At 36.2% G+C, this 20,595-nt stretch overlaps 3 protein-coding genes across 3 annotated transcripts; all 3 read left to right on the top strand.

The window, feature by feature from the left end:
* Window positions 1-54: 54 nt before the first annotated feature.
* LOC140151360 (3-mercaptopyruvate sulfurtransferase-like) lies at window positions 55-18,976 on the top strand. The gene is given in 4 exon segments (XM_072173672.1): window positions 55-245; window positions 15,647-16,214; window positions 16,216-16,238; window positions 18,193-18,976. Coding segments are annotated over 3 exon segments (882 nt in total). The 5' UTR covers window positions 55-245; window positions 15,647-15,657; the 3' UTR covers window positions 18,495-18,976.
* LOC140150360 (carnitine O-acetyltransferase-like) lies at window positions 7,826-8,146 on the top strand. Its single transcript, XM_072172370.1, has one exon. It carries the CDS (start codon window positions 7,826-7,828, stop codon window positions 8,144-8,146), a length of 321 nt encoding a protein of 106 aa, XP_072028471.1.
* On the top strand, window positions 8,146-9,352 carry LOC140151362 (carnitine O-acetyltransferase-like). The gene is given in 2 exon segments (XM_072173673.1): window positions 8,146-8,721; window positions 8,723-9,352. Coding segments are annotated over 2 exon segments (852 nt in total). The 5' UTR covers window positions 8,146-8,358; the 3' UTR covers window positions 9,212-9,352.
* Window positions 18,977-20,595: the final 1,619 nt, after the last annotated feature.

Below are 20,595 nucleotides of genomic sequence, written 5' to 3' on the forward strand. Positions count from 1 at the left end.
CCAAAGGTGAAAGTTGAAATTGAAGGTGAGAGTTCAAATGATGTCATGGGTTAATTTGTGTGTATTTTTAGCACAATTACACACAGGTACACTCCCTAAACATAGCAAAACGCTGCAAGCTGCTGTTTACACGTATCTGGTCAAGGGTTAAATTTAATCAAGCGTTCATCTGCTGTCTTTCGTAATCCATTTACCAAGTTTGGCGTTGTTTGTTGCATCGTGTTAAACTTGAGAAAAAAATCCACGTAAGTAAGTCGTGCTTCCTCTTCATACTGACTACTGTATTGTGTACACATTCTGCACAGTGCAGTGCAGTGTACATGTCGTCACTCATGGTATATCATGCACTGCAATTGACACTTTATTAACCATGTTAACACTGCCTTTTATTTTATTGTTGCTTTTAATGTTGTTTTGTGTAAAGTAATTAGGTCTATGTAATGTAATTAATGTTTTTCTGTCTGCACAGCCATGGCCCGTGTTCAAAATTATTAAATATGGAAGACAAACAACATTAAAAGAAAGTTCAGTAAATTATTTAGAAATTTTTAATATATAAAAAATATAGGCTTTTTTTATAGCCAGCCCATGCATGACATCATGCATAACAGTACGACGGCAACTTCGTGACCTCTTTTGTTCGATAGAAAATTTTTACGGGTTGGTGAACACGGGTTACGTAACTAAATGTTGAAAATTTGGCCGGCAAACATGTTTTAGCGAAATAGCTCCAGAAATGGGAGACACGGGTCGCTTTTTTGCTTAAATTGTGTACCATGATCACGGATAAGATACCAAACATTTGTGCAAAGAACAAAAACGAGTAAAAGTTGAATAATATTGAAAATAAAGAAGCTTGAACATGTCCAAAGTGGCCGGAAAATGAGAAAAATTGCATGTCACGATCACCAAAATGGTTATATCTACAACTATGAGCAAGCGCCGGTCTTATGCTTTTCTGTAATGATAGATATTAACTAACGTGAGCTTGTATTAAATTTTCAGCGAAAATGATTTGTAGAACAATCGAGACGTAGGTTGGAAAGTTACTCTCAAACGGCCCGTGTCTCAATCGATGCGTGTCCCGTTAGTGACAAGTGTCACTAGCAAAATAGCAGCCGCCTTGTCATTATATCGAATAATAATCGTCAGAATCGTCCAGTTGACTCCAGTGATATTTCTTTATTCAAGTAAAATACTGCATTGACTTACAAAATATTGAAGTCAATATAAAAGTAATATCACCTCATTTGACTGAACTTAAAAGCAGTTTTAAAAATATTATTGTTGATCGAGTCCCTGAATGAGAAATAAGATTGCAAAAGATACAAGTATGTTACAGCAGGTTGTGATGGTCTAGTGGTTGGCGCCGTGGTTTGAAGTGCGAGAGGTTGAAGGTTGAATCCTACAGCATTTCGATTTTTTTTTTTTTCTTTTGTTCTGTTAGGCCTATGGTGTAGGCCCGTCAGTATTATGATCAATTTAAAAATATTTCTATGCAACACGTTTGCAATGTTTTTCTTTATCGTGAGGCCTACATATTAAAAAAATAAGATAGCGTCAGCCATAATTTACTAATTTCAAACCTGATATTTTGGCACAATATTATTTGTAATTTTTACACCGTTCTTACACCATACCCAGACATACACATAATTGGAATCAGCGTTTACGTTGTCTAGAGTAACTTTAATTATCTTCAATAGAACACCACAAGCGGTCAAGATAAAAAAAAATGCTTTCTTTCATTTTACCTCATTATTTCTGCTTCAAATGATCAGAAACCCTTCCTGAAAGTTGTCTACTAATATCATAAATATTAAAAAAAAAAAAAAAAACCGCTATGGTAGGGTTCGAACTTCCAACCTCACGCACTTCAGGCATGGACTTAGCCACTAGACCATCACAACCTGCTAACTTATTCTCGTACCTTTTGCAATGTTATTTCTAATTCAGTGTCTCGTTCAATAATAATCTTTTATAAACTGTTTGTAAGTTCAGTCAAATGGCTTGAAATTACGTTTTATATTGACTTCGATATTTTGTATGACAGGGCAGTATTTTGTATGAATAAATAAATATCAATGTAGTCAACTGGACGATCCTGACAATTATTAATCGATTATATGGACAAGGCCGGCTGTTAATTTTCCTGCTGACACTGGTCACTTATGGTCACGCATACGATTGCGAGGGGAAGCCGTTTTGAAAGCAACTTTCCAACCTACGACTCGATTGTTCCACCAATCATTTTCGCTGAAAATTTAATACAAGCTCAAGTTAGATAATATCTATCATTACAGAAAAGCATCGACCGGCGTTGGTAGCATAGTTGCAGATATAACCATTTTGGTGATCGTGACATGCATTTTTTCTCATTTTTTAGGCTACTCGCGCACAATAAACATTCATTTTCTCCACAATAATTGGACTTTTACACGTTACTGTTTGCCTTATACTCATGTTTCATATCTTATCTATGGGCTCAATATGGAAATGAAGGAGAAACCACTCGTGTATTCCATTTTTTGATGTTTTCTGAAAAACTGTATTTGCCACCTGATTTACAACATTACGTTACGTAACAGCAAAGGTCACGCCGGTAAACATTACCGGAAGTGAGCTAAGTTGCTGTCGTACTGATAACATGATGATATAAATTGTTATGATATGAAGTTAATTTCTTTTTCTGTGGTCTGCTTAGCCTTATCCTCTCGTCTGACTCCCGAAGCTGGGAGTGTTGAGATTCAGATTCATGCTGGTGATCGGCGATCGTGTAGCGAGGTCTCCTCCCCTTCTACACGCTGATAGGTCAACCGTTTAGGTTGTCAAGAGTGTTAATCAGCCAATCGGCATGATCGAGCGCTTAGTGTGTTTGCACAGCCCAGACCACGGAAGCAATAAAAAATTAACTTTAGTAATAGTAAATCTTCCTTTTTTCTCTCAACCTTGGGGAATTCCCATCCAGTATGCTAGACTATTGAATTTGAAATAATGTACTGTAGATAATTATAGACAAAAAGGGTGAACTGGAAATTCCCACAAACAAAGTCTTTCATCATGATTTACTGCAAATTATGTCATTTTGGAAAGTCTATTCAATGAATATAGAGGGTGAAAAAAAGTTTGAAATCACATCATTTCAGTCTACCGTATTCTGTTGGGGTATTTATACATTTGTAGAACATAACTGGATGCAGAGCTAGCTAGAGCTGAAGGTGAGAAAGCATTGCAAAGTAAATTTTTAAGGGAAAGTTGCAATATCAAAAAACATTATCTTGTGAATACATTGATGTAGCGATGTGCTTAAGGAGGTACTACACCCCTGGCCAATTTTATGCCTATTTTTGCATTTTTCTCAAAAATTAGAGCACATTTGTGACAAGTAAGATATGTATATTATATAGGGGCAAGGACTACAACTACTGTACTGAAAATTCAGCAACTCAAACTCAAAGCAAGTAGTTACTGATTTATTGATCAAATATTGGTTTTCCCTCATTTTTGACTGAAACCCCACAACTGTTGTCTGTGCTGAAATAAAATTTATAGTGCAGTAGTTGTAGTCCTTGCCCATATAATATACATTATCTTACTTGTACCCAATGCGCTATAATTTTTAAGAAAAATGCAAAAATAGGCATAAATTTTGGCAGGGGTGTAGTACCCCCTTAAGGCTAGTGCCGTCGTCGACATGCCTTATGTCGACATAATGTCGACGTCGGCACGTATCCCGACATGTCGACATCAAAAAAAAATTTCTAAAAAAAAAAAAAAATTTTTTTTAATTGGCCAAAAAATTTTTGGCCAGTTAAAGTAAGTTATAGGCCCAAAATTACTTGTTATTCAAGGTTGGAAACCAGAGAAATGCTGCTACTAAAAAAAAAAAAAAATGCCAATTTTTTTTTACAAAGTTGGATAAATTTGTTTATTTTGATTACCTTTGCTTCTATTGAACAGTCAGGGACACATTGAATTTAGTATGCATTGCTAGCTGTTCAATAGAAGCAAAAGTAATTAAAATATACAACTGTATCAAACTTTGTAAAAAAAAATTGGCTTTTTTTTTTTTTTTTTTTGAGTAAAATGGACAAGTATTTTTTTTAAAATTTGTTGTGTTCAGACATGTGATCTTCCTCCATAATAAAATACATGGAAATTTTTTTTTTTTTTTTTTTAGAAATTTTTTAATTATGTCGACGTCGGTATACGAATTATATCGACATGTCGACATTAAAAAACGGTGCCGACGACGGCACTACTTAAGGCCCTTCACAATTGATGCTTAGTTTCCTGTTTCATGGTTGAAAACAAGGGATGAGGCAACTTTTAATTATTAATTATTAATTATCTATTATTTTCTTTATTTTAAAGCAAGTGGTCGCAGCCTACATCAACCCGTTTTGACAAGGAACATGCATTTAATTATTTTACAACTTTGTTTGATTTTATACATAAGTAATGGTACAATTATGTTCTTTGTTTATTCATCATTATAGTTGATATGATCAAAGTCAGAAAGTAGCAAATAGAAGTCATTAAAAGTTACTTTAGAGAAAATCCAAAATATAGATAAAATAATTAAATATTTTGCAATTCTCTACTTTGGACGCGGGCGGGAAACAGGAAACTAAGAATTAATTGTAAAGGGCCTAATCCAATTACGGAGAATAAATGTTAGATACCGCGAATGCAGGTTATTCATTGAAAAAGTATGACTGCGTCTTGTATGCATTCAAAGAGTTAATACGTGGGCACTGGCCAGCTTATTTGGACATCGGATGATTATTCACTAAGACGATTGGTAGCTAGCTAGCAGTATTTCCTTAATTGGCTATTCAATTTTTACAGGGAAAATGAAAGATAGGCCTACCTATAGACAAATCCAAATACACGCATTCATACACCTGACTGGCAGCCTTTAGTTGGGTAGCCGTTGGCTACAATGCACTCAAAATGTGAAATGATTCGGCCTTGGCGGAAATTTTAAACTGCATTCCATCACCCGTTTTACACCTTCGCATAAAAACACAGGTAGACAAAAGAATAACACAATACAGTTCCTTCGACAAAACACACAGCATGGTCTATTCAGGCATTGAGTTTTGCAATGTGACAGGTGTGCTGTAAATCGCACGCCTGGATAACCCGAGGTGTGCTTTTAGGTGTGCTGCAAATCGCACACCTAAATAAACCAAGGTGTGCTTTTTTCAAAACTGGTGTATGACTATGATTTCATTTTCAGCTAAAACTTAGCAAAATTTTGTGACAACATACATGTCCTTTTTAACTGGCCATGGTTAAGCTCTGGGGTAATGAATGGTGTATACTGCATAGATGTCCCTGGACTTTGGACTTATTGCTAGTGTCATTTGTAATTAATTAATTTTTTTTAAAGGTTTTTTTTTGTTTTGGATTTAGAATGTCCCTGGAACTTTAGAATGTCCCTGGATTTTTTTTTATAAATTAAAAAAAAATTACAAAAGATTTAAAAATTATAAATTCTTGTTTAAAATGGGCAAATTTGTAACTTATGTTCACATAATAATCTATGAATGATTTTAAAATGCATTTGTTTTGTATGCTTCTTTACTTCACAAATAGGTTGTAATGTGAACATCAATTATAAATTTGCCTATTTTGAACATGAATTTATAATTTTTTTAAATCTTTTTTAATTTTTTTTTTTTAATTTTAAAATATTTCAGGACATTCTTAAGTTCCAGGGACATTCTAAATCAAAAAAAAAAAAAAAAAAAAAAATTTTTTTTTTTTTTTTTTTTTTTAGGTGTGCGAAAAATCGCACCCCTCGGCGTATTTTCAGGCGTGCGGCGCGTGCGAATCGCACTCGCACGCCTTAAAACTCAATCCCTGTCTATTCGTTGTTGAAGTGACATAATAATCGGATTAACTATACGCGGTATCTATATGCATTAATGTACTTGCGAACAAAAGGACTATGTACATGTATATGAATAGATGCAACGGGATTATCTCCATTATATATATATATTATTAGCTATTATTCTATTAACCCTCCTCGTCCTTGCATCTTCTCTAGGTGTTAGGCGGCTTTTATTTGCACAATTGGACGCTCAAAACACCAGGTTGGTGCTAGCGGCTACCCAAAGATGTCCGACCAAATCCTGACCATGACTTGGCTACTTGGATTCGTCTATAGCTAAAATAATAGTTTCTCGATCATGAGAGCTCAATAGCCACGCAATGACAATTCCGTTGGCGTACAGCGCCTGCCACACATGCTTTAGGGAACGGTAGCGCTGCATTTCCTGTGCGTGCACAATCGATTGCGCTATCGTGTCCACGCTAAACTTGCGGCATTACACAGTGCACGCAGTACATTCATACTCTCATAGCTATAGTTAAAATTGCAGAGGCACGCCCCCCCCCTAATTTTTTTTCTTTTTTAATCGCTGCCTCCCCTAATTTTTGATGAGCGGCGCCTAACTTTGGGTGGACGCCAAGCCTAATTTTGTGTGTAGGCCTCAATAAATTTTATTTTTAGCTTGCTTATCGGGCAGGCAATAGTAAAAAATTGGTTGCCCAAAATTGCCCAAAATTACCCATCAACAATTGTTGACAAAGTCGCGTCGCATGCTCATCATGCAGTGCATACATGGTAAGGGGTAAGTATGCCAAATTTGGTAGTTTCATTCTTACAAAATGCATACTTTTCTATTAAGTTGATACATAAATGAGTATTCATAAAAAGCACAAAAAAAACCCCATTTCATTCACTAACTGTTTGTTTCTTGTGGAAAATATGCATTTTTTTGTGAAATTTTGTCAGTTTAAGTCACAGCGATTTACGAATTTCAGCCGACCACTCAATCTCGATACAAAGCTCCTGCGCGTGTTAATAAAATCATGCATTTTTTTTTCATTTTATTTTTACATTTTCTGTCCAAATTTTCCAAGAAAACATCCAAAGTTACCAAACTTGTGTAAAAGATAACATTGTATCGTCATCACATTCAAATTCGTTTTTAGCGATTCATTTCTGGGTATACCTTAACTACGCTCATACCCTGTAGTTTCTACCCACACCCGGAAGATAGAGAGAACACAAGATGAACCATCGGATGTCGTGTACCATGTGTAGAACCTGTGTGTCACAGCTGAGAAACTGGAATGTCTGAGCATTGGCATTGAGTCTGCTGAAACAGCTAAAGTTGCTCCGTAAAGTTGCTGTAACATGGGGAAAATAATCCCCTGACACTTTGGGAGTATAAAATCATAAAGGTCATCCGAGGTCAAAGGTCAGGACAAATTTAAAGTTGCTCCGACTGTGCTGTAACTTATGGGCAATGATCCTTGACACTTGCGGAGTATGAAACCATAACTGTCATCCGTGGTCAAAGGTCATGTCAAATTTAAAGTTGCTCCCACAGGGCTGTAACTTGCGAAAAATGATCCCTGACATTTGGGTATTATACCTCCAAAACACCAACATGCCTCAGCTAGGTTTGTGTTCTATGACCACAACTTGCATCTAGTGTATACTAGTCTTGTTGTTCCCAGCTGACTTTTGCTCATTTAAAAGCAACTATTAATATTGCTACATCCAACCCGACTTTCATCTACACTAGTTTCAAATACCAAAAAAAAATAAAAAATCTGGTACATCAAATACAAACTAATTTGTAGGAAAATAACTCTTTCATGCTACATGTATATATTGGCAATGACATTTTGTTTGATGACCCCATTTTACATATCTGATACTTAACATCATTTCCTTCTTTATTCTTCTCTTAACACCTGCTGAAGGAAGCTGAAAGCTGTTTCTATATGGCACCGAGTCATGAATTTGATCAGTCAGCTCCCCCAGCTTGTGGTTCCACCACTGCACCAATCTCTCCGCCGTTATCTCCTGTCAATTGCACCTCTTGTTACACGTGAGGAATTTGATGCGACCAGAAAGGTAACACTGGACTTTGCCAGACCAGGTGGAGTTGGAGAGCATTTGCAGAAGACCGTGGAGCATAACATGTTGAATGATGACAAGTGGGTCAACAAGCGATTGTGGCATATCCCATTCCTTGAAGATCGCAGACCATACCTCTTCTCAAGCGCTGGTGCAGTCTGTCCAAGCCAGTCTTTCAGAGGCCATGTTGACAGATGAAATTTGCTGCAGCACTCACAGCTGGTGTTCTTGACTTCAAGCATCTACTTGATACTGGAGTACTATCACAAGATCAATTGAATGGGAGCCACTGTGTATGAAGCAATATGACGGACTCTTTGGCACCTGTCGTATCCCAGGTGTCGAGAAAGATACAATTGCACAAACGCAGTCCTGTCACATTGTTGTAGCTTCAAACAACCACTTCTACCATGTTAACGTTTTTGGATGACAACGGAATACCCCTTCCTATTGAAGATCTGTACAACCGTCTGCAGTATGTAAACCAAGCTACTAGATTAATCGATATCCCGGTTGGACTTCTAACCACTGAGAACAAAGACACTTGGGGCAGAGTATACAACAAAATGAAAACTTATTCAGAGAACCAGAAAACTTTTGATGCCATTAGTAGTGCGATATTTCTTTTGTGTCTTGACAGCACGTCCAATACCAATGGTGCCACTCATCCCGCACAAAATGCTCTGTTAGGTGGAGGCAGTGTATACAACAGTGGTAACAGGTGGTTCAACAAGACAATTCAAATGTTTATTGGAAGTGATGGTAAAGTCGGTGCTGTATCACGATCACACACTCGCTGATGGAAGCACTAGAGGACGCATGCTTACTCACGCTTTCACCTATGCCAAAAACCATTGCTCATTCGATGCAAGCACAGAGCACTTGGGAGACTCTTCAAAGCCGACAAAACTGACATTCCAAATTGACAGCAAGTCACATGCAGCCATTGAGGCTGCAAGTAGCGGCATTGACAAGTACTGTCAAGATGCTCAGTTCTCATTTCTCCAGTTTGAGAACTGCGGTAAAGACTTCCTGAAAGCTTGTGGTGTAAGCCCAGATGGCTTCATCCAGATGGCAATGCAGTTGACCAACTTCAGACTCTTTGGGCGCTCAATGCCCTCAAGAGAAAGTACCTCACTCAGAAAGTTTAGACATGGAAGAATAGACTTCATTCATGTGGTATCAGAAGCCAGCAATAGATTTGTGGGCACAATGGATGCTTCCCTAATAATACAGCGCTGCATTATCTCACCGATGCGATAAAGACACACAAGCAATCCACATACTGTGTCAGAGCGGGTAGCGGTTTGATCGACACCTTTACGCGCTCAAGGTCATAGCTATAGCGAATGGTGATACAGTACCAGAGTTCTTTCAGGATCCTGCTTATCTCAAAAGTCAGCAATTCAAATATATTTCAAGCCAGATCACTTTGAGCCAAGTTCTTGGTACCTTTGCTGCACCCAAAAGAGAAGATGCCTACAGTATTTTTTACAATGTCCAAGACAATCATTTGTTCTTTACTGTCTCAGCGTACAAACCTTCCAATGGCATTCTAGCAGACCACTATGCAGCTGCATTAGAGATAAGTTTGATTGACATGAGGAACTTGTTAGTCGGTAGTATCTCGTGAGTCATTGGTTAGTGGGGCGAGCACTAGCATGGGAGACTGTGATGTATAGCCAGGTTTCGAGACCAAAAGGCAGATCGGAGCCAGTGACCTCGCCATTCAATAGGCGTGGAGGCCATTGAATTAATGAACCTGTAAAATTGTTCACTTTGCGAAGAAATCATACAAAATATATTGTCAACTTTTCCAAGAAGCATTCAGTTTTTGTAGAACAAAAGTACACTTTACCTTGTCGTAAATTTAAATTACAAAAATAATATTAAAATTTTGATATATGATATATCTTACATTTTAGTAAATTTTTCCAATTTTTACAGTCAAGACTGAATATATTCAGACGAAATATGGATATAGTAATTTTAAACCTTTCCATTATGATATTTATGTTAGCGACAATGTTGCTCACCTATAATATGTGCAAAATTTCTTTTTGTACACGCAAATTCACTTCTGGTAGTTTTATTTCTGCACTTCCCATCATAAATGTCTAGAACTTAGACAGCTCATTTTTAAAATCATAATATAGAAGATACTACTCTTATGTACGGACTGTTGGGTCTATTTTGAACAGTTTAACATGTTGTCCCATTGTTTGCTTTTTAATTTTGAACTTCGAAGATTTTGTTACCCTGAAAATTAAAAGAATTGAAATTTTTTAAATGTTTTTGAGCTGGGGAAAGCTTATCCCACCCAATTTTTTAGGATGTTTTTCAAGGGGAAATTCCCATGCCCCTTGCATACGGGCCTATACACAATCGTGTTCAAAAATGTATTGTTTGTCATCGTATCTTTCTTTGTTGGTGTGAGTGTGGTAATAAATGAACACAATGTACGGATTATCTCTAAACACAATTTTATCTTCACCTTAGAAACACTTTTTAAACATGCATGTTTAAAGGCCAAGTGTTATTTTGATGGCTAGACATTTATAATGTTCATGCATGTGCTAAACTGCTAATGTTGAGGAATTTCATATCATTGTCAATATTAGCACATGGTGATATCCCACTCGTGTGTCTATTTTTAACATGTTTCTAAAAGTGAAAAATTTTTGATATTTATGTAGTGATTTTTTAGCTCATTGTGTTAGCACAATGATCTCTAGGCATGGTCTATTTTTCTGTATGTTTTTTTCTTTCTCTTGCTACATCGTTTGAGCTATGGATCTGGTAATTTGAGGCGGCGATCTTTGCATGATGGTTCATGATTGTTACTTATTTAGCTAAAAAAATTCGGACGGAAAGTATCATTTTTGGAGCATTTTCTTACGGAAAGTTTTACCTAATTTCATGGAATAGTCTCCTATGTAGACTGTTTGTGGTGCTTTTCATATTACAAACACTGTACAAACTCCTTGATCGTGCTTGAATTTGTAAAAGAGATTGTTGAACTTTACTGTTTTAGTGCGGCTACAATGTCTGCTTTTCAGTGTTGCTTTTAGCACCAATTGGGCTTGTGCTGTCTATAGGCCCTTACTTCTGTGCATGAGCCATGAGCAAATAGTGTCTCAAATTCTCCCAAATCTGAACTAATTGGGCTACCAAATTGTTGGTTGGCATCCCTGTCTATGAACAAACATCTCACTCATTGACACTTTACATGTATATCACACATCTTGACCCAATTAGTTATGTAAACATTTAATCAAGGTGAAATGTCCTTTTGACTGGCACTGGCCTAGTATATCAGTATATGGAACCATGACAACCCTCTCTGACATTACAAAACAGACAAACAGAAAGTCTGAACAGGGATTAGTGCTGGGGGTAAACACTAGGCTAGTGGCCTTTCCCTGTTCTGAAGATTGAAGGGAGCACTTGTTTGAAATATGAAGTCAGGAAAATTAGATGTGTGTGCAAAATTTTATTTATTTATTTATTTCATTTACCATGAAAGTGTTGTAGTTTTTAAGTTTCAAGTTTTTATTTGGAAATTGCTTTTACATCAGTGGCACTCATCTATCCGATGGTGCATCCAAGACATTAAATATACAAACAAAACTGTATTAAACAAAATAAAATCAAAGGATACTCGACAAGCAAAAGGTACAAATAAATAAATGCCTTGAATAAATAAATATCTTGAGAACCATAAGTATATTTTCAAAATGCTGATTTGTGCTTGATCACAGCACTATGGTGATTTTGAGGTTTGAGAATACTGAAATGTGTTTTTTCAAAGTTGGTAGCCCTGTATACATAGTTATACATGGCTATACATGGCTATACATAGCTATATATGGCTATACATGGCTATGACATGGTTACATATAGCTATACATAGCTATGCATGGCTATACATGGCCATACATAGCTACCCATGGCTATACATAGCTATGCATGGCTATACATAGCTATGCATGGCTAAAAATAGCTATGCATGGCTATACATAGCTATGCATGGCTATACTCGAAAAAAAAAGGTACAAATAAATAAATGCCTTGAATAAATAAATATCTTGAGAACTGCAAGTATATTTTCAAAATGCTGATTTGTGCTTCATCACAGCACTATGGTGATTTTGAGGTTTGAGAATACTGAAATGTGTTTTTTCAAAGTTGGTAGCCCTGTATACATAGTTATACATGGCTATACATGGCTATACATGGCTATGACATGGTTACATATGGCTATACATAGCTATGCATGTCTATACATGGCCATACATAGCTATCCATGGCTATACATAGCTATGCATGGCTATACATAGCTATGCATGGCTATACATAGCTATGCATGGCTATACATAGCTATGCATGGCTATACATAGCTATGCATGGCTTTTCATAGTTATGCATGGCTATACATAGCTATGCATGGCTATACATAGCTATACATGACTATACATAACTATGCATGGCTATACATAGCTATGCATGCCATTTACCATGAAAGTGTTGTAGTTTTTAAGTTTCAAGTTTTTATTTGGAAATTGCTTTTACATCAGTGGCACTCATCTATCCGGTGGTGCATCCAAGACATTAAATATACAAACAAAACTGTATTAAACAAAATAAAATCAAAGGATACTTGACAAGCAAAAGGTACAAATAAATAAATAAATGCCTTGAATAAATAAATATCTTGAGAACCGTAAGTATATTTTCAAAATGCTGATTTGTGCTTGATCACAGCACTATGGTGATTTTGAGAATACTGAAATGTGTTTTTCAAAGTTGTCAGCCCTGTATACATAGCTATACATGGCTATACATAGCCATGACATGGTTACATATGGCTATACATGGCCATACATAGCTATCCATGGCTATACATAGCTATCCATGGCTATACATAGCTATCCATGGCTATACATAGCTATGCATGGCTATACATAGCTATGCATGGCTATACATAACTATGCATGGCTATACTATGCACGACTATACATAGCTATGCATGGCTATACATAACTATGCATGGCTATACATAGCTATGCATGGCTATACATATCTATGCATGGCTATACATAGCTACGCATGGTATTCCTGACCATAACCCATAACAAATGAGCTACAGCACCAGTGGTGCTCTTGTTATTATCATACTTTTTTCTATCTACAATAACATGGATGAATATTGGTATAGATAATGACATGAAAGCTTGAAGTTAAATATTAATAGGAATAAAAATAAAAACAATATAAATGCTGTATTTTCTGCTTTTTTACTTGTTGTTTTGTCACTGAATTGGTATGAATACAATTCCTCCATCAGTTTGTAATTTTAAAATAATAATACTATATATGAACAGCTTTGTTGCAAAACCCCTTACATTCACTTGAGCAATTTTGAGAACACATCAAAAATCATCGAAAAAAATCACTGATATATGGGGGTTTGCAACAAAAGCAGTTTTTGGCGGGATGCTCATCCTACCCAAGCATCCTGCCAAAAACTGTTTTTGTTGCAAACCCCCATGGATATATCGGTACTTTTTTTGATGATTTTTTGATGTTTTCTCAAAATTGCTCAAGTGGATGTAAGGAGTTTTGCAACAAAGCTCTTCATATGCATTTTGGTTAAATTCCTTAGATTAAAATATCAAAAGCGATTGAGATCAGGGACAGATCCTAAATTTGTTAAAAACATTTAAATAAAATAAAATTTAATTATAATCTATTAGAAATATTCAATCTAATAGATTAGAAAATAATAAAACTCTAAATCAGATGGAAATGCAATTTATTAGAAATATTCAATCTTAAATTAAAAGTCAATCTAAGCCATTTCTAATCCCATAGATTTAAAAAAAATCAGTGTAAGCGATTAAGATCAGGGACAAATGCAAACTTGAATAAAAACATTTTTAAAAATAACATTAGATTTAATTATAATCTGTTAGATTATATACTTCTTAGCTATAGACAAGAATTCAATCAAATTGAATATTTTCATTCAGTTTTGTATTTGTCCCTGGTTTGCATCGTTAAAGCCATATTATAACACTTGGTGAGGAGTACGCCCTCAATATTTAAAAAAAATCTATTTCTCACATGATTGTAATGTACTTTATGCCATGTTTATGGTCTAGTTGCTGGGTTGATCCAGTTGGATATCTCCAAGTCCAAAGATACCATCTTGGCTTGGCAAATCTTTGTTGCGCATATATCACGTTGTACTCCTTGTATGTATCAATCAAATGCTCAACATTGTCGTTTTTAGTGTCATGGTAGAAGTGGCAACCCAGGGATGAGAAAGGTGTTTTATTTTAGATGTTTTATTGTACGAGGGTCATTCAAAAAGTTCTACCTCCACCACCACATCTCAGTTATCTTAAGTGCCAGGATATTGAAATTACACATGATTATACTCTTAAATCTTGGCTACAAAATAAAAGTTATTTGGTTAAAATGTGATATTTGGTTGTTAAGATGTGTTAGTTAACATGAATACAGATTTGGTATGTTGGAATCGGTTAAAAATTGAAGCTTAAAGTTTTGTAGGCATCATATGTGACACGATCTGGTCCATGGGGGCCAAAGGCAGCAAATTTGAAATTGAGATTAAGGCAAAAATATGGAGTAAAAAACAATAAAATACATATGAAAATACACATCACAAAGCTTCAGAACTTTATAACCAAGTATGGTAGACCTTTGGTGTTTTCAGTAATCTCAACAAAAATGTTTTAAGATGCGGTTGTCCAACTGCTTACTCAGGATAAATTTTTGTTCCTATTTGAGCTTCCTGACATGCCTTAGGACTTCAAAACAAAATAAAACAAGTTTTATATGAGATAAAAACATTGAAAGGTTCAACAGACACATAAATGTTACTGAAATTTGCCAGATTTTGACTAGACCAAGTTTGAGGGTAATCATAGTTTTGTCCTAATTTTAAGCAATGGATGCATCTTGACTTGGAAATAAGATGAACATTTTGATAATAACTTTGTATATTTACAAAATACAAAAAAATGTGCATACAACTTTTTTGATTTTAACTTATACATTTGTAAACCAATTAAAATGACTAAGCTGACCAACAAGTTCTCACCTGATCGAATTCAACAACCTATGGAAAAGGGTTAATGTGAAGGCTATTCTGAACATGTATCGGTTTTGTTGTGCAAAAGACACGATACCCAGTAAAACTGGATTATTGGCAAGCATTAGATGTTGATTAAATTATTTGAACAAAAATAAAGCAATTTAATCATTTTCAGAAATAAATCTGTAATGATTTTCACATAAGATGCGAGCAACCTTTTAAATCAAAATCCTTTCCTATGCACCAAATCTGTATTCATGTTAACTAACACATCTTAACAACCAAAACTCACATTTTAACCAAATAACTTTTATTTTGTAGCCAAGATTTAAGAGTGTAATCATGGGTAATTTCAATTTCCTAGCACGTATGATAACAGAGATGGGGTAGAACTTTTTGAATGACCCTCGTATGATCACAAATATGAGGAAATTCTCTTTGGAGGAAAGGGAAACACATTTTATTTCAATGAGGATGAATAGTTTTGAATGACATAATATAGCACACACTGCATAAGCTCTATCATAACTTTCTTTCTGACAGATGTAATTTGTTTTTGTTTTTGTTTTTTAAAGAACAGATCACCATGAGTAAAGTGTCAACCATAGTCACCCATACCTGGCTGGCTGGGCAGATAGCCACAGGAGCCAAGAACATCATCATCCTTGATGCTACAAACCCGTTGCCTCGTAGCGCCCAAAAACCACTCAAAGACTACCTTGCAAAGCACATCCCAGGAGCACTCTTTTTTGAGATCGATGCAGCTGGCCCTCATCACTCGCCTTACGCTCACACCTTAGGACCTCCAGAGAATTTTGAAAAATATGTTGGCTCACTGGGCATCTCGAACAATACCCATGTCGTCCTTTACGACAACCTAGACCCAGTGGGTGTGTTCTCAGCACCAAGGGCATGGTGGATGTTCCGCATTTTTGGACACAAAGACATTTCAATTTTGGAAGGTGGTTTGAAGCACTGGGTTGCACAAGGCAATGATGTTACAACAGAAGTACCGAAAGTGGCAGAAGTGGAGTACAAAGCAACGTATAACCCTGATTTGAAGGTTTCGTTTGAGGAGATGGCAACAAATGTCAAGGAGCAGAAGTTCCAAGTCATGGATGGGAGGGAAAAGGAAGATTTGAAGGACTGTGCCTGAACCAAGACCAGGTAAGGGTTACATAAAAGTTGGGAGTTCACAGGCTTTAGTAGTTATCCTAGCTTAGATCCTAATCCTAATCTTAACAAACTTGTCAAAAATATTGTCAAAGTAAAAAAATATAAGAACTTGGGTTTGTAATTGGTTGCCGGGAATGCAATAGAAAATCAACTTCTTACAACGTGTTTGTACATGTAGTAAACTCTTTCATAAAAGGTGATAATATTGCACTCACACATTTATAATTTACACTATGGTACGGTACTCAAAAATATTAAAAGGATGAGATACTAACAGTCCTGATTTGCATTCTTCTTTTCTTTTCTCATGATATGATGCAAGTTCTTGTGTTTTTGCTGAACCATGAAATGGTATCAGCCTATATTAGTGTATGTTACTTACTTGCTTACTTACTTCCTTACTTACTTACTAACCATTTGGTCTGAAATGGACATATCTTTAAATGCCACGAAGGTATGAACCCCCAAGTGGTGTCAAATTCAAAGGTCATAAAGGGGTCAAAGGTCAAGTTTTCAAAAATGCTCCAATTGAGCTGATATTTAAATGCAATGATCCTTATGACATTCTAAACATGTTTAAAATATTTTAAAATTCATTTGAGGTCATTAAGGGGTCATAAAGGGGTATACATATACCACAATATACTGCCAAAGCCCCATGGTTCAGCTATGGTGCGGTAACCGCTCTAGTTTTTATTGTCATGCGACTTAATAAGTTTGATCCTTTAGACTAGTGTATTTTAAAAGTAACTGCTAATGTGTTATACATGACTGGTAATGGTCCTGTTATGAAGCACAATTATCTAATGCTCATCATTTTCATTGCTGTTGGGAGGTAAAGGTAACTCCAAATTTTGAGTTGCATTGCTGCAGCGGTTTTGATATGAAAAGCAGAAATGTGTATACTCAACAGTGGCACATAGGATAGTACAAAAAACATGTAGTACCGATGTGGTACAAATCACTACATTTTTGTTACACCAGTGAAACAAAATATATCTCTGGCGTTAAATTTCACTGAGATGATAAAAAAATATTAGCTAGTTTCTTCTGATACCAAAATCTCAGTTTTGATGAATAAAAATGAGGATGAGGCTGTCGATTGGGTCACAGACCTTTAAGATGACTTGCATGCTTTTTCAAACCATGAACATATTTTTTTTATCTCTTTATCACATAAACAATGAGACCAATAGCCTTTCTGCATTTTTCCATTCTCTGCTTTTTTTTCTAATCAGGTATAAAACCAGGTCACATGCCCAATGCCATCCACGTCCACTATCGGAGCATCTTCAAAGATGGTTCTCGACTCTTTAAAAGCCCATAAGATCTGCTGCTTCTGTTTAAAGAGAGAGGCATTGATTTAAATCTGCCTCTAGTGGCCACCTGTGGCACTGGCATCTCTGCATGTCCCTAGCATTGGCTGCTTACATGGCTGGCAAGCATGATGTGCCTGTTTTTGATGGGTCCTGGGAAGAGTTTTATACTCGTTGTAAAGATACACACCCTGAATACATTGTGACTGCTGCAGATGATGTAGGCGAAGTAGATTAAATTCAGCAGTGCCCATAATCATCAATTATTTCAGGTTCAAATTGCTTTTGAAGAAGTATATTATCTGTAATACATGCTTACATGCATGCTTTATAACAGATTGCTTGTCACAACTTGTAGAAACAAATAATGGCTTTCTTTTTTTCACAATTTTTTTTGCAGAATCGTTTGAAAAGTCAGCAACAAGACATTAGCATTATTTATTCTATATCCCCTTAAATTAGCCATCAAAATAAGGCAAATTAATGCTATCCATCAATCAGTTAAGAGTCATCATTTTCATTTTCAGCTGTATTTGCTAAATTTTTGCAGTAATGATTGCAGTAATTGCAGTTATAAATTTGTGAGAACAAACATTAAATCCAGCTTAATTGTGTAATTTTCACTGTAGGTGTCGACCCAGGACACATCATTAACACAATCAACGTGCCATTCACAAACATCTTCGATTCAGAGAAGCGACTTTTCAAGACTGTCGATGAAATGAAGAAGATGTTTGAAGAGAAGGGCATTGACTTATCCAAACCATTAGCATCAACGTGTGGATCGGGCGTATCAGCATGCTGTCTGGCATTGGGGGCGTACATGTGTGGAAAGGAAGACGTGAGAATCTACGACGGAGCTTGGGAAGAGTTCTACACAAAAAATAAGTTTAGGGCACCAGAATTGTTCTTCAAAGGATCAGCTAAGTAGTAATTTTTTAAAGGGTGTAAGGGATAAAAGATAAGTACTGAATATGTCTTTATATGTTGTGTAGATAAACGACACCTAGTGTCAAACAGAAATGTTCATTAATTACTCAAAGTGTTTTTGATTTCAAAAGAGGCCATCATGTTGTAGAAAAATAAGTTAAACATATCCTATACAGCATTCTTTACTCTAGTGTAATGATTTTAGCACAGATACAGGTTTTTTATGCATCACAGTTATAGTGAATTTGTGTATGTATGTGTGTGCACAACACAGGCAGTGGGCCCTTAAGGTCCGTTCATACCACGCCGCAATTGCGTTGCGTGTATATTTACTTTTTGCCACAACTCAATGCATTTCCAAGTTAAAATGAATATAACTTTATTGGGATATCGCAATGCAGTACTTTTCAGTACAATGCAATACGGCATCGCATCACATCGCAACGCAATTGCGGCGTAGTATGAACGGACCTTTAGTCAAATGTCCTTGATTCGCTTTGTGTGGGTCTGCTTATAACACCATCATGTAGGCTCAATTTTGAAGACCTCGGTCAGCAAGACAGTCCTTCAGATATTAAGTAGATAGGCTTTCACATGGGAATCCATAACAACAGGTGTCCCATCGGATTGAAAAAGTTGCCAAGGCTTTTTCAGAGGTTGTTACGCTTTTGTCAGTTGTGTCTCTGACTTCTTCAGAAATCAGAATCACATCCGAAGAAAACTTGACAACCTTTCAATCCGACTAGACACCCGTTGAAACCATGTTGAGTTGTTGATAGTTCTTCAGATTGTCTTTGTAATATTCATTATAAAGATACAGTCTTCTGATTTTTTTAAATGTCTCACCTGGGACTTTGCACTTCCCAAATTGAGAAGACCCTTAAAAAATTAACCTTCGGATTTCAAATAGCCCTAAGAAATGTTGGCTTATTGCAAGCTCTGTGCCCGCATACGCCTACCCGTGCCTACCCGTGATCATGTACTGATGTCATTGCATGGAGTAAGGATGAAGTATAGGAGAATGTAAATTAAAACTATGTAATACATTAATTTCTTACAGATCAGTTTAATGATGACATGCGCATAATTTACAATTAAACAGCACCTTTGTTTCTCTATACTTTGTTCACACACACCTGGCAATGTCTACTGGGGTCATTTGGCATCATCATCAACATGAAAACGTTCCAGAATCAATCAAGTTCAAATTTAATTCAATCCATAGGATATCAGTTGTTTTTGATTAGACTACACATTTAAAGTCCACACCCACCTTAAGTTTGAGGAAGTTCCAGATCATTCCAGATGGGTCATTCCAGATCCAACAATTTTCACCTGAAAGTAGTTCAGATGTACATGTATAAGATTTTGGAATTTTAAACAAAATTTTCCATAATCTTCCATTTTATCTACAGGTAAATCAAGTAATTCATGGCCAAGCTTGAACATACCTATTGCGTCCATGTTGCCTACTAAGCGTGTACGCAATGTAAGGCGCGTGCATGCTTTCTGCAGTACCATGCTATGTGTGCGTGTGTGTATCATGGAGCACTAGCGTTTTGAATGTTCAAGCTTGGCCAAGAAATACCTAATTTAGCTGTAGTTTTGTGTAATTTATGTGAAATTCTGCTGGATTTTGAAATTCCCCTAGTTTCAGCTACTAACATAAAACAGGTGAAATACTCCCTCCAGAGTGATCTTAAAGTGCAACTGCAACTGATAGGACATGCAGTCTAATCTTCTATAGGGGGTGTGGATTTTTGGAGGCATATTGTGTAATACATTTATTCAATGAACTGTGCTTACCAGAAATTTTTAACTCACTATGCACTGCATCACATAATTTGTCCCACTCAAAAACTTTTTAAATTCCTCCATATTGGTTGGAAAGACAATAAATGAGTGTAACGTAAACCCAGATAGAATGGGGTATGCAAACCCTGCACAAAGTGCACATCCGATGTATTTCATTGATTTCATTTTCCAATATTTGCGAATCATACCTGTCCCATACATGTGGCGTACTAAGCGTACAGCATTACATACACAGTGTATGGCACATTGTACACCGTTTCTTGTGTGCCAAGTGTTCAACGATGGCC

Source organism: Amphiura filiformis, chromosome 4, assembly GCF_039555335.1.
Source record: "Amphiura filiformis chromosome 4, Afil_fr2py, whole genome shotgun sequence".
Lineage (NCBI taxonomy): Eukaryota > Metazoa > Echinodermata > Ophiuroidea > Amphilepidida > Amphiuridae > Amphiura > Amphiura filiformis.

Bases quoted from the DNA above. Each gene is read 5' to 3' on its own strand.
- LOC140150360 (XM_072172370.1), top strand. From the start codon at position 7,826: ATGAATTTGATCAGTCAGCTCCCCCAGCTTGTGGTTCCACCACTGCAC.